Source organism: Electrophorus electricus, chromosome 22 (genome assembly GCF_041902795.1).
Source record: "Electrophorus electricus isolate QZ-2024a chromosome 22, ASM4190279v1, whole genome shotgun sequence".
Taxonomy (NCBI): Eukaryota; Metazoa; Chordata; class Actinopteri; order Gymnotiformes; family Gymnotidae; genus Electrophorus; species Electrophorus electricus.
The window spans coordinates 7,971,456-7,987,958 of record NC_137518.1 but is presented as its reverse complement, the minus strand read 5'-3'; the positions used below and the strand labels follow the sequence as shown (position 1 = coordinate 7,987,958).

Below are 16,503 nucleotides of genomic sequence, written 5' to 3'. Positions count from 1 at the left end.
AACAGTCGGGGCTTTCGCACTGCAGCATTAGCTCATAATGGCTCATTTTGAAAAGCATATTAGTTCCAGCATAATTACAATCAGGCCCTCACGCTCGCTATTTTACAACCATTCAAAAGGACCAGTCTTGGAGGAGCAAATGACACCAGTTGAGCATTAATGGCAAAAGCCCCCACCCCCCAGCCCCCACATCTTATATACTTATATAAGACAAAAATAACAGCACATCTCTTCCCATCTTTATTTTTATTCACGTTTACTTTATGTGTGCCTTTTGTCTGAGTTGCTATAATTACTTATTTTGTCAGTCAGAGTGGAACAAGGGGTGGGGGTGGGTATAGGCCATCATTATACAAACAGTCCCCAAACCAAGGTGCAGTCTTGCCAAACGATCTAAATGATAGCGCTGAGGATATCACTGACATCAATCTGCCTCTCGCAGCAATCTCCCTCGCTCGCGGCCTGAATACAAAAACCTATTGCTCTTTCGATCTCTGCAGGTTTGTTTGGGGGATTGAATCTCGGATACTGGTGTTCCTACGGAGGAAGAGGAAGGAGGAGGAAGGTCTGGGGGGATACTGCAGTGAGATCAACTAACTGAGAGGGAAAGAATTTGCACTTTTTGTTAGATTGCTCTCAAATCCAGTACCTAAAGTGTTTGTGCTAAAACTCATGAGATACTGTCTCTTAAAGTCTTCTGCAAAAAATGTCTATATAGTTTACAAAGAAGAAATTTACATCCTATAAGCCAAAATCATGCTTTGGCAATGTAATTTTCTTTCAAAAGAAAGAAAGAACGCTAACCTCCTTATTACAGAAGACTTCTACAGTATGGAAGAGGACAGTTCAAATGCATCCAGGTGCTGGCACTTTCCATGGTTACATACTTGATACCCCAACACAACCCTTTTCAACCCCATGCTTATTCATCCATTCAACAGCTTTACTGCCGTTCAGTTGACCAGATGCTCACACACTCAACGGCTCAATGGACAAATCCTATGTTCTTCTTTGAATGCTAGCACTTCGTATTGATTCAGTAGTAGTTTAGGGAGTACTGCCTTCAAACAAGTGCTTTGGAGAAGACATGCTTTGGAGCAGGTACTAAAGTAAACAGGTTATTTGGAAAACTGAAAATGGTTATTTGGAAATGGTTATTTGGAAAACTAATGTTTATTGCAATTAAACTATTCCATAAAAGGTTTCTGCTGGCCACAAACAAAATAAGTGTACCTCTGCCCTCCTCAGGACAGCTGCCTCAAACTCTTCCTATGAGTGGCATTGTCAAAATCACTCCAACCCTCATCTGCCTCCATTCCTGAAGGAAATTCCTACACTTTTTTCTGCACTATTGATCCTTATTTTGAACCTTATTACAAGTGAGATCAGAGAGTCCTGAGGAAAAATAAACAGAAAAAAAGAGCAAAAGAGGAGAAAAAGGGCAAAAAGATGGGAGGGTCTATAACGTTTGGCTCCCACAACAAACAATTAGACCTTTTTTTTCAGTGAAGAAAAAATGGTTTCTAAGGGGGGAGAAAGAGAAACAGAGAGGGAGAGAGAGGGTGAGAGGAAGAGAGGGAGATTGAACAGTGGAGGCGATAGCCTTTCATGGCTCCTGTCATGTGCATGGGGGCACGGCGTCACTGTGGGAGCACACGCCTCGCCTTCAACAGTGGAGCGGGGCCCAGGGCCTCCCAGCTCCCTGAGCCCCTCATAGATGCTGCACCTCAGGGGGCCATTAGGACCTGAATGGGGCTGTGACAGGGCCGCGCAGCTCGGCGGGGTATCGATAAACTCTGACATATTGCCTCCCCATGCCCAAGCACCAGGGGGACAGGCATGTGTGAATATGACAGCGTGAAGGGCTCAGAGGGCAAGATTATCCTCTGTCTGCAGTCTCCAACAGTCCAACATCACGTTTCTGAAGGAGAAATTAAGGAGTTTTATTTGTTGTGAAAACTGGACTTTAAAGAGTGAAAATATCTATAATAACTAAAGCTTGAGTATTTTGGGCCATGTTAAGCTACGTTCCAGTCAGACAAAACAAGACTTCCATTCCAGTATAACGATACACCAGGCCTCCAACTTCGGTTAAAAATTTTTTTTTTGAAGGGTATGGGCCTATGCTAATTAAGGTCGTGGGTAAACCAACAAAGTGAAGTGGCCTGAAGAGAGAAGCAGCTCAGGAAATCAAACACCAACACCAAGGCTCTGACTCAGTGCCACAAGGTGGCCAGTTTATTTTTGCCTCAAGAATGCGCAGGACAGAGTTTACCAAGGAAGAGGAATGCACTGACAAAAGGCACCTGTATAAGTACCTGAAGAACATTTCTCCTTCTGCAGAGTGCAAGAAAGGAAGCATTATCATAATGAAACAGATGTATGGTGTCAATGAAATTATCCTAAATATGTAGAGGTGTAGAGGTGGATATGATCAATTTTAAAACCAAAAGTTGACGTTTTATAACATAAAGGCTTGTACTCCGTATAATAACACGTATATTCCTAATTTATTGTTAATGAAAAGAGTCTATTTTAATCAGAAAAAACATCTGCATCATTATGAATAAACGGTGTTACATTCTTTGTTGCTGCACAACAGTGGAATAAACTTTTTGGAGCGTCAGCTGAAATAAGTGTTCAAAGAAATTCGTAGCCGTAATTTCGTTGCGTCTTAATGGCAATTTGGTGCAAGCGGGCTACGTTTGGTAGCCTACTTGAACTTCTCCAGCCATTCCTCGTGACTCATGGAAAGCTCATTTAAATGTCTGGCTTTCAGGGTTACAGTAACCCGTCCTAGTGCTTGATATTAGTGTCAGAGATCAATGTTGTACATTGTAGCTTTAAAATGTAAGTGGAAAATGAAATGTATTTCAGAATAAGAGCGCGCATTCCCCGAGGAGAGAGCGACAGACGATGCATAAATAAGCCCATTAGTTAAATAAGGGAGGCGAGCACTTTTCCGTTTGAAGTTACAGGACTCGCGCTAGCTGCTTTGGCCTCTAACGCTCGCGGTCTCTAAGCACACTGCCCACCGCCTGTGCATTTTTTTTTTAACTTGGTGGAAAGGAAAAAAAAAACACATTTCTGATTAGTAACACTTTAGGAACATGTTTATTGTCTTGGGGGTCGCCCCCTAAAAATGGCCACTTGTTAAATGAAAATAATGAAGATTCCACTTGTGAAGGAGATCAAAAGCATAAAATGGGCGATGTTATGGCCCTAAGTAGCATGCGCTAATGGTGATTTTAAAGCAGCCGAGCATGGTGTGAATGACTCGCGCACGGCTCCAAACTTAATTAGTGTTGCACATTATGTGGGGCATTTTCTCCATTGTAATGAAATTAGGGAGAAATGCCTGTTGTCTTTTCCAGTGCGCCTTGGTGGTAACGAGCGGGGCGCAATAATCCGGTACAGTGTCGCCATCCGTGCCAGCTGTCAAAACGTTGACATCTTTGGCAGGCAGCGAAAATCGAAGGCGACAAAGTTTTAAATGATTTACAGGACTTTACAAGCACATTGCGAGCTATTACGAATGAGTACTTTGTTAAGACCGTTAATAAGAGAAATAACGCATGCATCAGAATTTACTGAAAGACACTGCAAAGCGAAGAAAAGAGCATAAAAGCTGATCTGTTAAATATTTTTTATCTCTACCACATACACAATTCGCATAATTGAAACTACGACTCTAAGACAACAGTGCCGTTTAAAACGGCATTTTCATTGTCTTCTGTATTTGATATGTCCATTTTATTCTTTATATTACTAACTTTATGATTTAAATTCCACAATCCATGCATATGAATTTGTGTATTGGGGAAGAAATATACAAAAATCTGGTCAGAAATATAGTCTACCCAGATATAAAGTAAAATAAATAAATCCCACAAAACAAGCAAAAATGTCTATTTTAAAACAGTTTTATTTTGATATTCTTTCGGATATAATTATCAAAATTATCGACAGCATGAGATAGCATTTCTGGCTAAAACTAGTTGTGTTTTTTTCTATTTTGGGGTATGTATCTATATGGAGAGTCTGCACGGAATAACAGAACAGGGAAAAAAAAAGTGTATTTATCAGTTTTGTGGGAAATGTATGCAGATGGATTCCTAACTGACAAACCCATCATGAGACTAGGCAGATTTGTGCTTATGAAATTAGAGACATGGGTATTATACATATTACCTTTAACTGCCGTAGTTTATATTTGTAATAAACGAAAAAGGGCAGGAAAGCAAAAAATCAAGAAATTACAACACAAATATTTCAGCTTCAGCAAATGTATTTCCATGTAGGAGCAAGCCCATGTAAAGGATAATTACTACAAACGTAAGCATCAACAAAAAAGCAGTTTTCTCAGATTTCTCTGTACTCTTTTCAGCACAGAAGAGGAATGGGGGGACACTTCATTAAGGGACACTTTTCCAAGCCTGGAAAAACAAGTGTCCCTTAAAGAAGGTGTATTGAAAATTGGGTTTTTGTCATAATTTCTTGAAAATCCACACAGTGAAATCACATGAGATCATTTCTTATATCATGACTATGGGTATTTGCAACAACAGACTAGTAAGTATAATCTATTTGAATGTAAAGCAAAAAAAGTATCAATATTTTTGATTTATGGTGGCAGTACTGACAAGCCTTTACCCTGAAAATGTAACAAACACATCTGTCATGAGCATGCAATACAATAAAAACACTCATTTTATGAGATGTGCTTCACACAAGAAAAGAGCCAAAGGGCCCTTTACTTTCTGTTTGTTTTCTAAGAGATATTTTGAGTGGGTGACAAGAAAGCAGCTCTAAAACATCCAATTAAATCAGAATTGCCTTCCACTCTAGCAACAAATACAGCTTGGAGTTAAAACCCCTTAGGGACCTAATCGGCATCATTGACAACCCTTGTCCTGTCCGAAAGCATGGTCCAGAATTATCAAGAGAGATGGCTAGACAGAGAAATGGCCTTTGGAGACATTGTTTTCTCTTGTCAGGACAAACACCTACTTGAAAATGACAAAAGCCAGCAACCCCAATGTCATTTCATCCCCTTCCTATCACCCCCCCCCCCCCCAAAACACACACACACACTCTTCAGTGAAAGATCTGTCTAATGAAAGCAAAGACCTGTAATCCCATGAACATATTGACCTAGCCCCTATCCAGCATTGCACTGTCCCCCGAGAGTTTGGTCCCATCACAAAGTTTTAAAAGCACAGATCTGAAGTCTTTAGTCGACAAGTCCCATAATCTGTAGGCAGCTTGTTGAGCTGACCTTATTGTACACAAATCATCAGCCGAATATCGGACCATGCCTGCAATGACTCCAGCATAAATTGGATCACCAATACCAACAAGACCAGAAGAAACACCTCACAATATTAAAGAAGAAAACAACAATAAATAAGAAAAATACAGCTCAGAAGGCCACAGCCATCAGAGCTCTGTTTCATCAAGTAACACATTATTGATCTTTTCATCATCTTGTCTTTTTTTATTCTATTTGTTTGTGTAGAAGAGCCTCATCCCTGCTAATCGGGTGTATGCCACCCGAGTCTACACCCCCCCCCCCACACACCTTTTTTTCACTACACCACAGTTGAAGTTAATCAAGGCGCTAATGCTAAGACTCTAGGAGCCAATTGTGTTGCTAATGTTGACACCTGCCAGATTGAGGCAGGGGTTGTTCATGGCTCACCATGGCCAGCAACAGATCACCTCTCCACTGGGGTCCCTCTTTAGGGAGATTAAGAGTGGGTTAGCAGGGTCACAAATCAAATACCTCCCTCTGATGGTTAGAGGCAGAGAGCCAGACCGAGGAAGAAACAGAGAGGATATGGATGAGTGTAGCTTTTATATCCAAGAACACATTTTGCATTTAATGCTAAGGTGAAATTCCAGTTTGAGTGTTATGGTAGTGTTTATGTTATTAGGCTTAAATCTTGTCAGTAACCGGGTAAAATTCATCAACAGCAATTGTACTAATAATACATATCACCCTCATGAACAGAAAAAAAAATAGTAGAATCTAGAATTTTCTCTAATTTGCCAAAACAATAAATTCATTAATGCAGACAGACAGAAATATGCCAGTGGTTATTTCATACACCTTTTGGCTAAACCTTTTTACAGACTATACAGGTTTTTAAAGTCTATTACAACCAGTTCACAAAGGCAAGTGTTACGTTGCCATTGTCAAAATGCTATAATAGATATTCATGTACAAAGGATGTACAAAACAATATACATATATGCAAAAGGATATGCAAAACTCAGCCCAACCCCAACAGCAAGAATAAATGGCCATGATGACAAATACACTGTCTAAACCAGATTGGTTAGTTCTAACTGTGTAGATTTGACATGTTTGCATTGTTTCTTGTACTGAAGTAATGATGCTGAAAGTTTGGATTCACCACTGGTCTCTGGCCATGTACACTAAGGCAAATAACACTGACACACTCTGCACTCTCTCGCCTCTCTCTGCCTCTATTTTCAACTATCTCTCTCCTTTTAACATGTTGCTGTCCAGCCTGATCGTGTCAATTTGAAGCCCCCATTCACAAGTATTCATGCATCTGCCTCTGATGGACAATGGACGCTAGTTTATAAACTGTCTGCTCGCTAGCCCAGAGGCTTTAGTCCTCATTGTCTTCCTAGCCTTAATAAACTTTTTGAAGGAGTTCATCAACTCCCCTGAATAGCCTGTGCGCAGAATCTCAAGACACAAAATAACAGAGGGTCCTTTTTTCTCCCTCCTCTCTTCTTTCATTCTCTTTTCTCTTTTTTCAGAAGCAGTTTGTCTGACAATGGAGAGAGGAGCCTGTCAGACTTCAGAGGGGTCTTAGGACCAATACAAGAAAAAGAAGGCAGCATTCAATTAAAGAACAAAATGCTTTTCATAAAAAAGAAGACAATTGAATTTTCTCTCCATTCAAGCACTATGGAGGATGGTTCAAGCAGTCCCCGATATCTTATTCAAAGAGGCAAAAACACACATTTAGACCCACACAAAGTGCAAAAAAAGGAGAGTGCAAATAATGAAATACACACAATGTCCATCCAAAGCACAGTCTTCCTTAAATATTCACAACAGTGTATGCTGTTAAAAAAAGAACCTAGTGATTTGTTATAGGAGAGAATGATATAAAATTATTTATAGCAATGCACTATATAAAATCATGATGTATTTACTTTTTTATGTTTATTTTAAGATGCCTGCTAGAGAGGCAGTATTACAAATTTTAAGCATCAATGAATTTTAATATTGACTATAAGCCACTAATCTACCGTTAGACCTTTAAATGTGTGAAAAAAGCTGAGGTCTTAAAGGGACGCCTACCCTAATTAATTTCATACCCAATTAGAAGGGATCGACACATGATGGTTTCTGCTTTTTGCCCTATAACCGCCACCAATTTCTGAACAAACCTTCCCCAGTCATAAACTCAACACTGCAATTCTTTTTAAGTCCCTCAACACTACGACCGGGAGGATGCGGGGGGAAGACAAAATCGAACGCCTTGCCGTCGCTTTCCAACGCCTACTGTTTCTGAAGGGTGCATTTATGCGTTTAACCGCCCTAATTAGATCTGACAGGTTCAATGCGTTCGTTTCAGCAAAAAGAAGGCTGGTCAAGTTATGAATTCCGAGTCGCTGGATGAAACTCTCTGGATGGCGAATCCGTGTCACCTTCAAATTCTCCGCCTAATTGAGCGTTTAGTGAGCTACATGCCACAAAGACCGACTGATGAACTCAGATGAAAGCAGTCTGAATTACTCTTTTGAAAGTAATGCGCTTCGTTAATAACAAATATTCATATCAACAGCAAATTAGTTATCTTTTGCTGTTTAGTTAAGTGTGCTAAAGTGTCACAAATGTGTAATTAAATTTTTTTGGGCTCACTGTTAAATGTAGGCTAGGACCTGATTTTGTTATATGTTGTTATATATAGTTTGTTATATTTTCAAGGGTTAAGATTCTTACTAACTACTTTAGCTACTTGATGCTAAAATAACTTTTTCACCGAAGATATGAGCTTCTTAGGGGTTGGTGGAGCGAGATGATCTGTTCAAGTGAGAGTCATTTTGGACTTCTTTTGGCAATTCTGCCGCTACTCGGGATATACTATTGTTCTTTAATAGCCACTTGAACTAATCTTTCACTGGTGGCCAACGGGACTAAAATGATATCCACTCGCCTGAAGCAGGCCTATGGGAAATAATTCTGAAGAGAAAAATAATGATAATTGAAGGCGCGTGCGCGTTTTCTGTGCAAATAGCCGACATGATCGCGCAAAACAAATAAAAACGTTTCTACAAAGTATTGACTCAGTAGCGATGAATTTGTATGCTCATAGCTCAAATATGAATCTTCTAATACATAGAGAAAATACAGATAATATTTTAGGCTGCGATCAGACTGACAAGATAGGTTCATTCTGCATGTGTTAAATCTTCCAGTTCATCTTTAAACGCAGATGTTCTGAATTTTGTAAATATCATTTGTATACATTATACATATTAATTCAGACTGACTGCGTTTAATTAGTTTGATAAAGTATAACATACACGCTGGCTAATAAAGTTTATCTATCTATCTATCTATCTATCTATCTATCTATCTATCTATCTATCTATCTATCTATCTATCTATCTATCTATCTATCTATCTATCTATCTATCAGTGCTATCACTCACTGAATTCATATCAAAGTGCAGGCCTATTCAAATTGTGTTTTACTCCGGTCATACCAGCATGCACCCCCATCCCCACCCCCCACAACACACACACACACACACACACACACACACACACACACACACACACACACACACACACACACACACACACACACACACACACACACACACACACGCCGATTAACGAGGCCAGAGCCAACGGCGTCGCTGCTTTTCGGTGTCAAGTGTGACCCACCCTCATAAATCAAATAGATAGAAGAGGAGAGAGGCTAAAGCGGAAATCTATGCATGTCAAAATCAATTGTGTACACTGGCCTTCTGGAGCCATTAACAAAATATGAACGGGCTAAACATATTGGCAATACCCTACTTGTTCATAAAGGAATTACGTTATTTTACTCTAAAACATCTCAAGCAAAATGTATCACGATATGTGACATTTTAAAGGACGTTAAGTCTGATACATTATTAACATATATTTATACAATTTTCAGATAAACTGGAAATTAGAATACAATCCAAGAGAGGATTATCAACTCGCTTCTGTGCGTGAAAAATATTTCCAAATCAGTGAACAATTCCTATTAACGGGTGGAATTATTTATTTTCTAAAATAGAAATCATTGAACGATTCTCTTTAACATTTCTGCGCAGGTACAGGCTGTGTTTGTCTGTTACAGTAAGTCGCGATTAATTCATTGACAGCCTTGAAAATATTATTGTAATTCTGTAATACAAAGAACTTCCATCGTATTTTTGCCATTACAAATGGATCTGATAAGATCAAAGACTATGAGTGTCCCTATTTACTTTAACTGCCCTTACAACCTCACCTCCCCTGTATTTTACTGCTTATTCATTAAGTACTCTGAAACGACACAAAAATCATCGTCTTGTCAATTTAACCAGCCTTTATTCTCAAAGTATTCAATGGCAAAGACTTTGATTCGAAATTTAATTTCGATTTATGTTATTATGGCTATATAGACTACATGCAAGTGTAGTAATAATGTAAATGTTTTATATTTCAATATTTTATATTCACATTTCAATAACAAGACATAATTCGAAAGCTGGTTAGTACGTCACTTATTTTCTTTCAGATCCTAGACAAGTCATGTAAAAATGTAGTCAACTGACTGAAATCTTCAAATTCATGAGCTTTTCAAATATGTTTCTTATCAAAGAAAAAAAAATACGACAAAGATTTGCACAATTAGAATCTAGGCTGCAACCTACAGATGTGAAGCTTGTGCTTAAAGCTCTTATTTAAACATTTTATTATCTTAAACAATTGTTTTATACTACCCTTCCAGTTTGAAAAAAGCAATTGCTTAGTAAATTGATTTGTTTGATTGATACCTGGAATGACAACCATCTTTATACCGGCTAAAAATGGATACTTTTCCTATTTACCACAATTGATTCTAATGTAGTTTTACTGTGCTCGTATATCTGTCCGACTTATTCAAACCTCCTGTAAAAATCTTTAAGATAGTATTAAGTGGGCCTTGGCACCTTGTTCACGAGCATTTAGGTAGTTCAGACTTAACAACAACAACAACAACAACAACAACAACAACAACAATAACGCTTAAAATAACATAGTTTATAGGCTTATTTTGTATACGCTCGTAAATAAACACTGCGATATAAATTCCAGCGAAGAGTGGTGAGAGACGGTGATGGGAAAGGGGAGGTTAATCCGAGTTTAATGCAGTGATGCACAGTGCAGGGTCCAGGCTGTGATGGTTGTGTTATCTCTACCCAACATTTGGGTCTTCTTCAATTTCAACCCTGCCAAATAGCTGCGAGAAAGTGCAGATGAAGTGACTCTGTGCCTGGGGAAAATTATATTAATAGCTAAATAACTTCCTTATACTTTCACTAAATCTCTCTCTCTCGTTCGCACATACTATTTTAGATGGATTTGTTTGAAGTTTTCTGCCGCTTCACTCCCCTGTCCTTCTCTTTCGGAGAGGCTTTCGAAGTAGGATAACCATTTTATTTTAATATAAACGTGGACCAAGAAGGACGGTATACCTTAAGGTATTGGCGAAGATGGCTATTTTTTTACTTACAATCGCAATTTTGCATTTTTTAGAAAACAATGGCAAGCGTTTTTTGTTATGCTTAAAATATAACCGAGTGCCAAGGCAGTCTATCCTTGTTCTCCATGACAGTGATGTCTGATTATTCAAACAGTCTTTTGTCTCCTTTTTGTTCGAAATATCTTTAGGTTTCACCGCGACACCCTCTGTTTAATTGAATATGCACGTTGAAACCGAGCCTGAAGCGTCTGACTGCCTGACACCGCACCATCTCTCCCCTGGCCTTCTATTATTACCCACTCACAACACGACTAAATCCCGTCTGGCCGCTGTTTGATTAGATTGAGAACCTCAGGTAATCCTCCGATTTGCTGAAGTGTCCATCGCCTTTCTCCATGACACGTCCTCACATACACTGGTTTGCCTGTGTAGCCGGTGCAGATGGTTCCCGATAAACGGACGGACACATCGGATCCCCCCCACCACACACACACGCACGCACGCACGCACGCACAAAACGCCTCCTTCGATAGGTTCTCACAAACAAAAGGAGGACCAGGTGAGCTGTCAGACCGAGCTACCCGCCTCGGCATAACCTATTAGATACTAATTAGGCTTGACAGATTTTAGCAAACTCCCGACGCTCATAATTTGTGGGCTTCCGTAACGATGACATCAGGTGAAGCCCACCGGGTGACTGAATTGTAATGGCCCTGTGACCATAAAATGTAAATATTTACAAATTTCTTAATGTATAAATGAAGTGTACATTTTCAGAGACTGCATAAGATTATGCCCATATTTATAACCCTTGTTTTTCTTCAAATGTTAAATAGAAAATATAAGAGTTTGTGTAGAACGTAAATAAATAAATAAATAAATGCATACATACATACATACATACATACATACATACATGCATGCATAAAAATAAATAAATAAATAATATGTTCTATAAAATAAACTAACACCTCATGAATGTATGCCCCGGGCAAGCAACAGTACGTCGTTTAGAGATGAAAGTGAAAAGAAAAGGCTCAGTTTAATCGGGCTTAAAACCTTTCAACATTTTAGGTTTGTGCCCGAAACCCGATCGAGTCAGGCATGATTGAGGATAAATGCGTTTCCTACCGTACCCGCGAGCTATTACACCATTCTCAAACACAGCAGCCCATTCAACAGAAAGTGTTTTCGCCACCAACTCTAATAGGTCTTAACATTGTTAAGCGCTATCCGGATGGGAAACTTAAGCGGGGGAATATGAACCTTCTCGAGAATTTTACAGCACATTTAATGATGCGCTGTAGACACGATGCTATTAAGACGGTTATGAGGGAATCGTTAACACGTTTAACCTGCAATATTCGCCTCTGACGCCATAGCACAGAACACAATCGAACAGCCAAGTAGATGATACGTTGTCTATTTGCACGATGATATGATAACTTAAAATAATTTTCCCATAAAAACCTACCATAATTAATACACACCAACATCTCAATTATACCGCAGTTTATCCTTCATATTAACTGTATAATTGTATCTCAGTCTTAACACCAGCCAGAACAACTACGTTCTACTTTCATAGTCACAATAATCGGTTGAGTTGCCTTTTGATATATTATTTACTTGAAGTAAGTAGAATATGATAGTAATCAAATGTTTTAAAATATCCTTGCAGTTGCACATGATTTGCAATGTATTAGTTAGGAATACTTATGAATACAAAATACCATGCAATACAGGCTGAAGTACAAAAAAGCGATTGCCCACAAATGTCTTATTCATAACAGTACAGTTTTCAAGGGAAAAAAACGGTCATAAAATGATTTCCCCATATATTTTGTCTCGGTGTCCGAAGTACATTACCACAAACCATAAAAACACTGTACAGACCCAGTCACGTTTCACTGCCCTGCTTTCGAAGATTTTGCTATTGTATCTCGTTGTCCTGCAAAATCTTAAACGAAGATCGTGTTTTTATGCTGAAGTGCAGGAGACGGCGTAATGAAGTTTTGGGTGGACTGCTATTTCCACTTCACTTATTTCAGTTGTACGGGAAATACTACAAATGCTCTAACGGCCTCTCTGTTTAAGGACTAAATTAGATGATTAAATGATAAAGCTAGGCTACTATAGGCTACAACAATAATAATAATAACAACAGCAACAACAATAATAATATTGTCAACTAATTACAAACTGTCATTAGTATTAAACCCTTACTGTACAACACTCGTTAAATCAACAGAAAATTATACTAACTGATCTATATTATTATTATTATTATTATTATTATTATTATTATTATTATTATGTAGAAAATTGTTTAATTAATTTGCCTATATTCAATTACAAACTTTTCGTAAATTAAAGTGATAGCCTTGCTGGTATATTCTACAATACATCTGCTGGATGCTAGGACGAACTAGCATATGATAAATTTCAGGGGTTAAATGTTTTGCACATGCCCACGCCCATGATTTTAAATGTTAAAATGATAGGCTTGCTGATATAAATTATTTGTTAACTGACAGCTGTCGAGATTAGCTGTTAAATATACGATAAGGAATAATGTGCTACCAAATTAATTTACGGCGTCTAAACACCTTATGTCACATAAATAATTTAATAAGGACTGAATAGCTAAGAGCATGAATAATCAGTGCTATTTTCTTTAAAGTCATTATACTTTTACCGAGGGGGTACACGAATTCCCATGAAGAGAACTGTAACTTAGAAACTATATTATGCGAAATACAATTCACTTCTTTCAATAACCAGCGGAATAGTAAAAACAACAAAGACTCCAAGCCTGGTAGACAAGCAACCTGTTATTCTTTCGCGTTCGTCTTTTGTTAAAGCAAGCACTATGATAGATGCTGATTATTGTTTTAATTTCAGCACATTTCACCACATCAAATTTTCGGCGTATCGACTTACCTTTATCCCCAAGAATTCCGTCAATGCTGTGTTTCGTTTTCTTCTCCCCATCTTCATCTTTCTTGTCACATTCGTCATCGTCATCCTTCTTGCCAAAACGTGCTCTCAAAACCCGGCTAATGGAACTCACTGAGATATATATATATATATATATATATATATATATATATATATATATATATATATATATATATATATATATATATATATATATATATATATATATATATATATAAAATATTTATATATATATATAAGTTTTCAAACATATTTGCAAGTTTTCAACAGCTGTTAAATATCTTTCCCTATAATATCCACATATTTACTATGAACAAACGCAAAAGCAAAAGCAAAGCAAGATTTAAACTCGGAATCGGGTGAAGTTAAATTTGCTGCATTCTGCAGTGTGCAGTCTCAGTAGAAAGGAAAGGGTGCTTACCGGATGAGGCCTCACCTGAAGGAACCGTGCTTCTGTCGCACACTCCGTCCTTCAGCAGTTTGTCCCGAATCTCCCAACTGAACATTCCTGGATTCTCGCGTTTGTATTCCTCAATTCTCTTTTCAACGTCAGGCGTTGCTACCTGCTTTAGTTTTAAACCATTATTTTCAACGCCCCCCCCCCCCCCCCCCCCCCAAAAAAAAAAATGAAAACATGACAAAGAAGAGGAAAATACATTTTAATTTTAGTTCGACTTTTTTGTATATATATGTCAGCAATATAACTATGCTACAATGGTTCTGTTGTACGTTACACATATACGGCTACGTCGTATATGATAAGTGTCAGAGTTTAAAAGTTTGCACAGGCCCAAGTCTGTGTTTTAAGTGTTTCAAGATTATTCAACACTCACCCTGGGTTTACTTCCGCCTATCGCTCCAGGACGAATCGAACCCGTCTCCTGGTACCGACAAAGAATTTTAGACACGCAACCGTGGGAAACTCGCAGCTGTCGCGAGATTACGCAGGGTCGGATGCCGTGGTGTGCCATCTCGACTATCTTGTGTCGAATATGATTCGGAAGAGGCCTTCCATTGATGAACACTCCACCGAGCTGGTTGACTCGACCTTGGCCCAGGGGGGTTGATACTGTTCCATGACAAACATATTCAGGCCGATCCCAATTATAAAGTTGTAATTACATGAAACAAAAGTGGTCTGTACATTTGCGCTGGAATTGCCAAAAACATCTGCACCTTATTAACACAGATTTTGTCACAGAATAAGTTACTGTCAATTTGACTAGACCTATATATCACTTATCAAATATTTTTTATACCATACCCTACCATAATTAACGACAATAATAACATTTAATGCAATAGTCAGGATTTGGAACTGTACAAAGACAAATACTACCCTTTGACAAGAAGAGCATTTTCCCCAACTAGAGTCTTGTTAGACTCTCTCTATTTGTCCTGTAACGTGTACAACACTTCAGTGCTCTGTTTGTTATTCAAGAGCCTCTGAGGATGTTACATTGTACACCTCGATTATTCCTAGTCACGCAGGACAAATATTGGCGTGATCCGTTGAGCCATCTCTTAGCTGTGTGTTTTAGTTCCATTTGCTGCAGTAAGACACTTGAGTAAATCTCACATCTTGCGTATAGTTGAAAGATTCATGAGTTTGAACACTTTCGTCAACGGCCCTTAAGCACGAATCTTCTCGGTCTGGAAAGAGATCCCATTCTGTGTTCTAGCTGAGCAAACAAGTGTAAATGTATACTTTTGCGTGTGAATTTTTAAGAATTCTTTTGCATGTATTTGCAAAAGAAATAGCTCTCGAAAGGGATATTTTTACAAGTGATTTAAATGAATAACACTTTAATGTGATTAGGTTAAAATGTTATCTCGCACCAAAGTTTTTATACGCTAGTAAATGTTTGCACATTCAGTCGAAATCTATTTTTTTTGGTTAAAATGTGCATCTGTCATTGTACTAGTTAGTATCCAGTTTTATCCACTGACAATTTGAGGCTGTTACATTTTGGGTTATTTTCAGTTATTACATTTCATCCAGTGTCGGCGTCTTGTTATTTCAATATTTGCTACCATCTCCTACGCTTGGCATTTTATTTATTTTTAGTTTTTGTGGTCTTTAAAATAGTTGAATTAATTCAAAAGATTCCTGGAACTACAGACTGACGTAGAGGGGCTTCGTTTGGTAGGCTACATCCACCCCCCCCCCCCCAACCCTCAAAAAATGTCATGAAAATCTTTGCAAAAACAGTCATAAAAGTAGCATACCTTCCAAAGGAAATCCAGTGCGGGGATAGTTCTGGCCTGGTGCTGGCCGAACCATTCGAGGAACTGTTCCTGGTAAAGTAGCCATTCCAGCTACTCAAAATAATAATAATAATAATAATAATAATAATAATAATAATAATAATAATAATAATAATAATAAATAAATAAATAAAATAAACAGAACCTACTCAATCAAAGATACCAGTCACACAAATAGGTCCAGTCTTGCCTTCGCCGAGGAAACTACAACAGGTCCAGTGTTTTAACAAGCCATGCAGAATACGAGCAGAAAACGAAATTCCAACAATACACCAATGGATATTATGCCCATAAAACTGAAGAAATAGTCAGACAGCTATACGTTCAGTTGCCTAGTGCTTTGGGATTAAAAAGTCAAGAAAGCAGAATGCAAGTTCTTTAAAACGAAGTGTGCGAAATGAAAGGGATTGTAGCACTCATTAATCGAAGGTAAATTATGTTTGTTTGCTTTGAATCAGTCAGAGGTCTGCTAGTTTTGATAAAATCCTCTGCTGGAGACTGAGAGTAGTTTAAGTGG

General features: G+C 38.2%; 1 protein-coding gene across 1 annotated transcript in view; it reads right to left on the bottom strand.

Moving 5' to 3' along the window:
- The window catches only part of pax7a (paired box 7a), a 47,693-nt gene extending 31,661 nt beyond the window's left edge, over nucleotides 1-16,032 (bottom strand). Inside the window, exons 1-4 of the mRNA XM_027002004.3 lie at nucleotides 15,948-16,032; nucleotides 14,552-14,787; nucleotides 14,140-14,284; nucleotides 13,701-13,829 (exon numbers count right to left, since the gene is read on the bottom strand). Coding sequence (XP_026857805.1) covers nucleotides 13,701-13,829; nucleotides 14,140-14,284; nucleotides 14,552-14,787; nucleotides 15,948-16,032 — 595 coding nt within the window. The remainder of the gene's footprint in view (nucleotides 1-13,700; nucleotides 13,830-14,139; nucleotides 14,285-14,551; nucleotides 14,788-15,947) is intronic.
- Nucleotides 16,033-16,503: the final 471 nt, after the last annotated feature.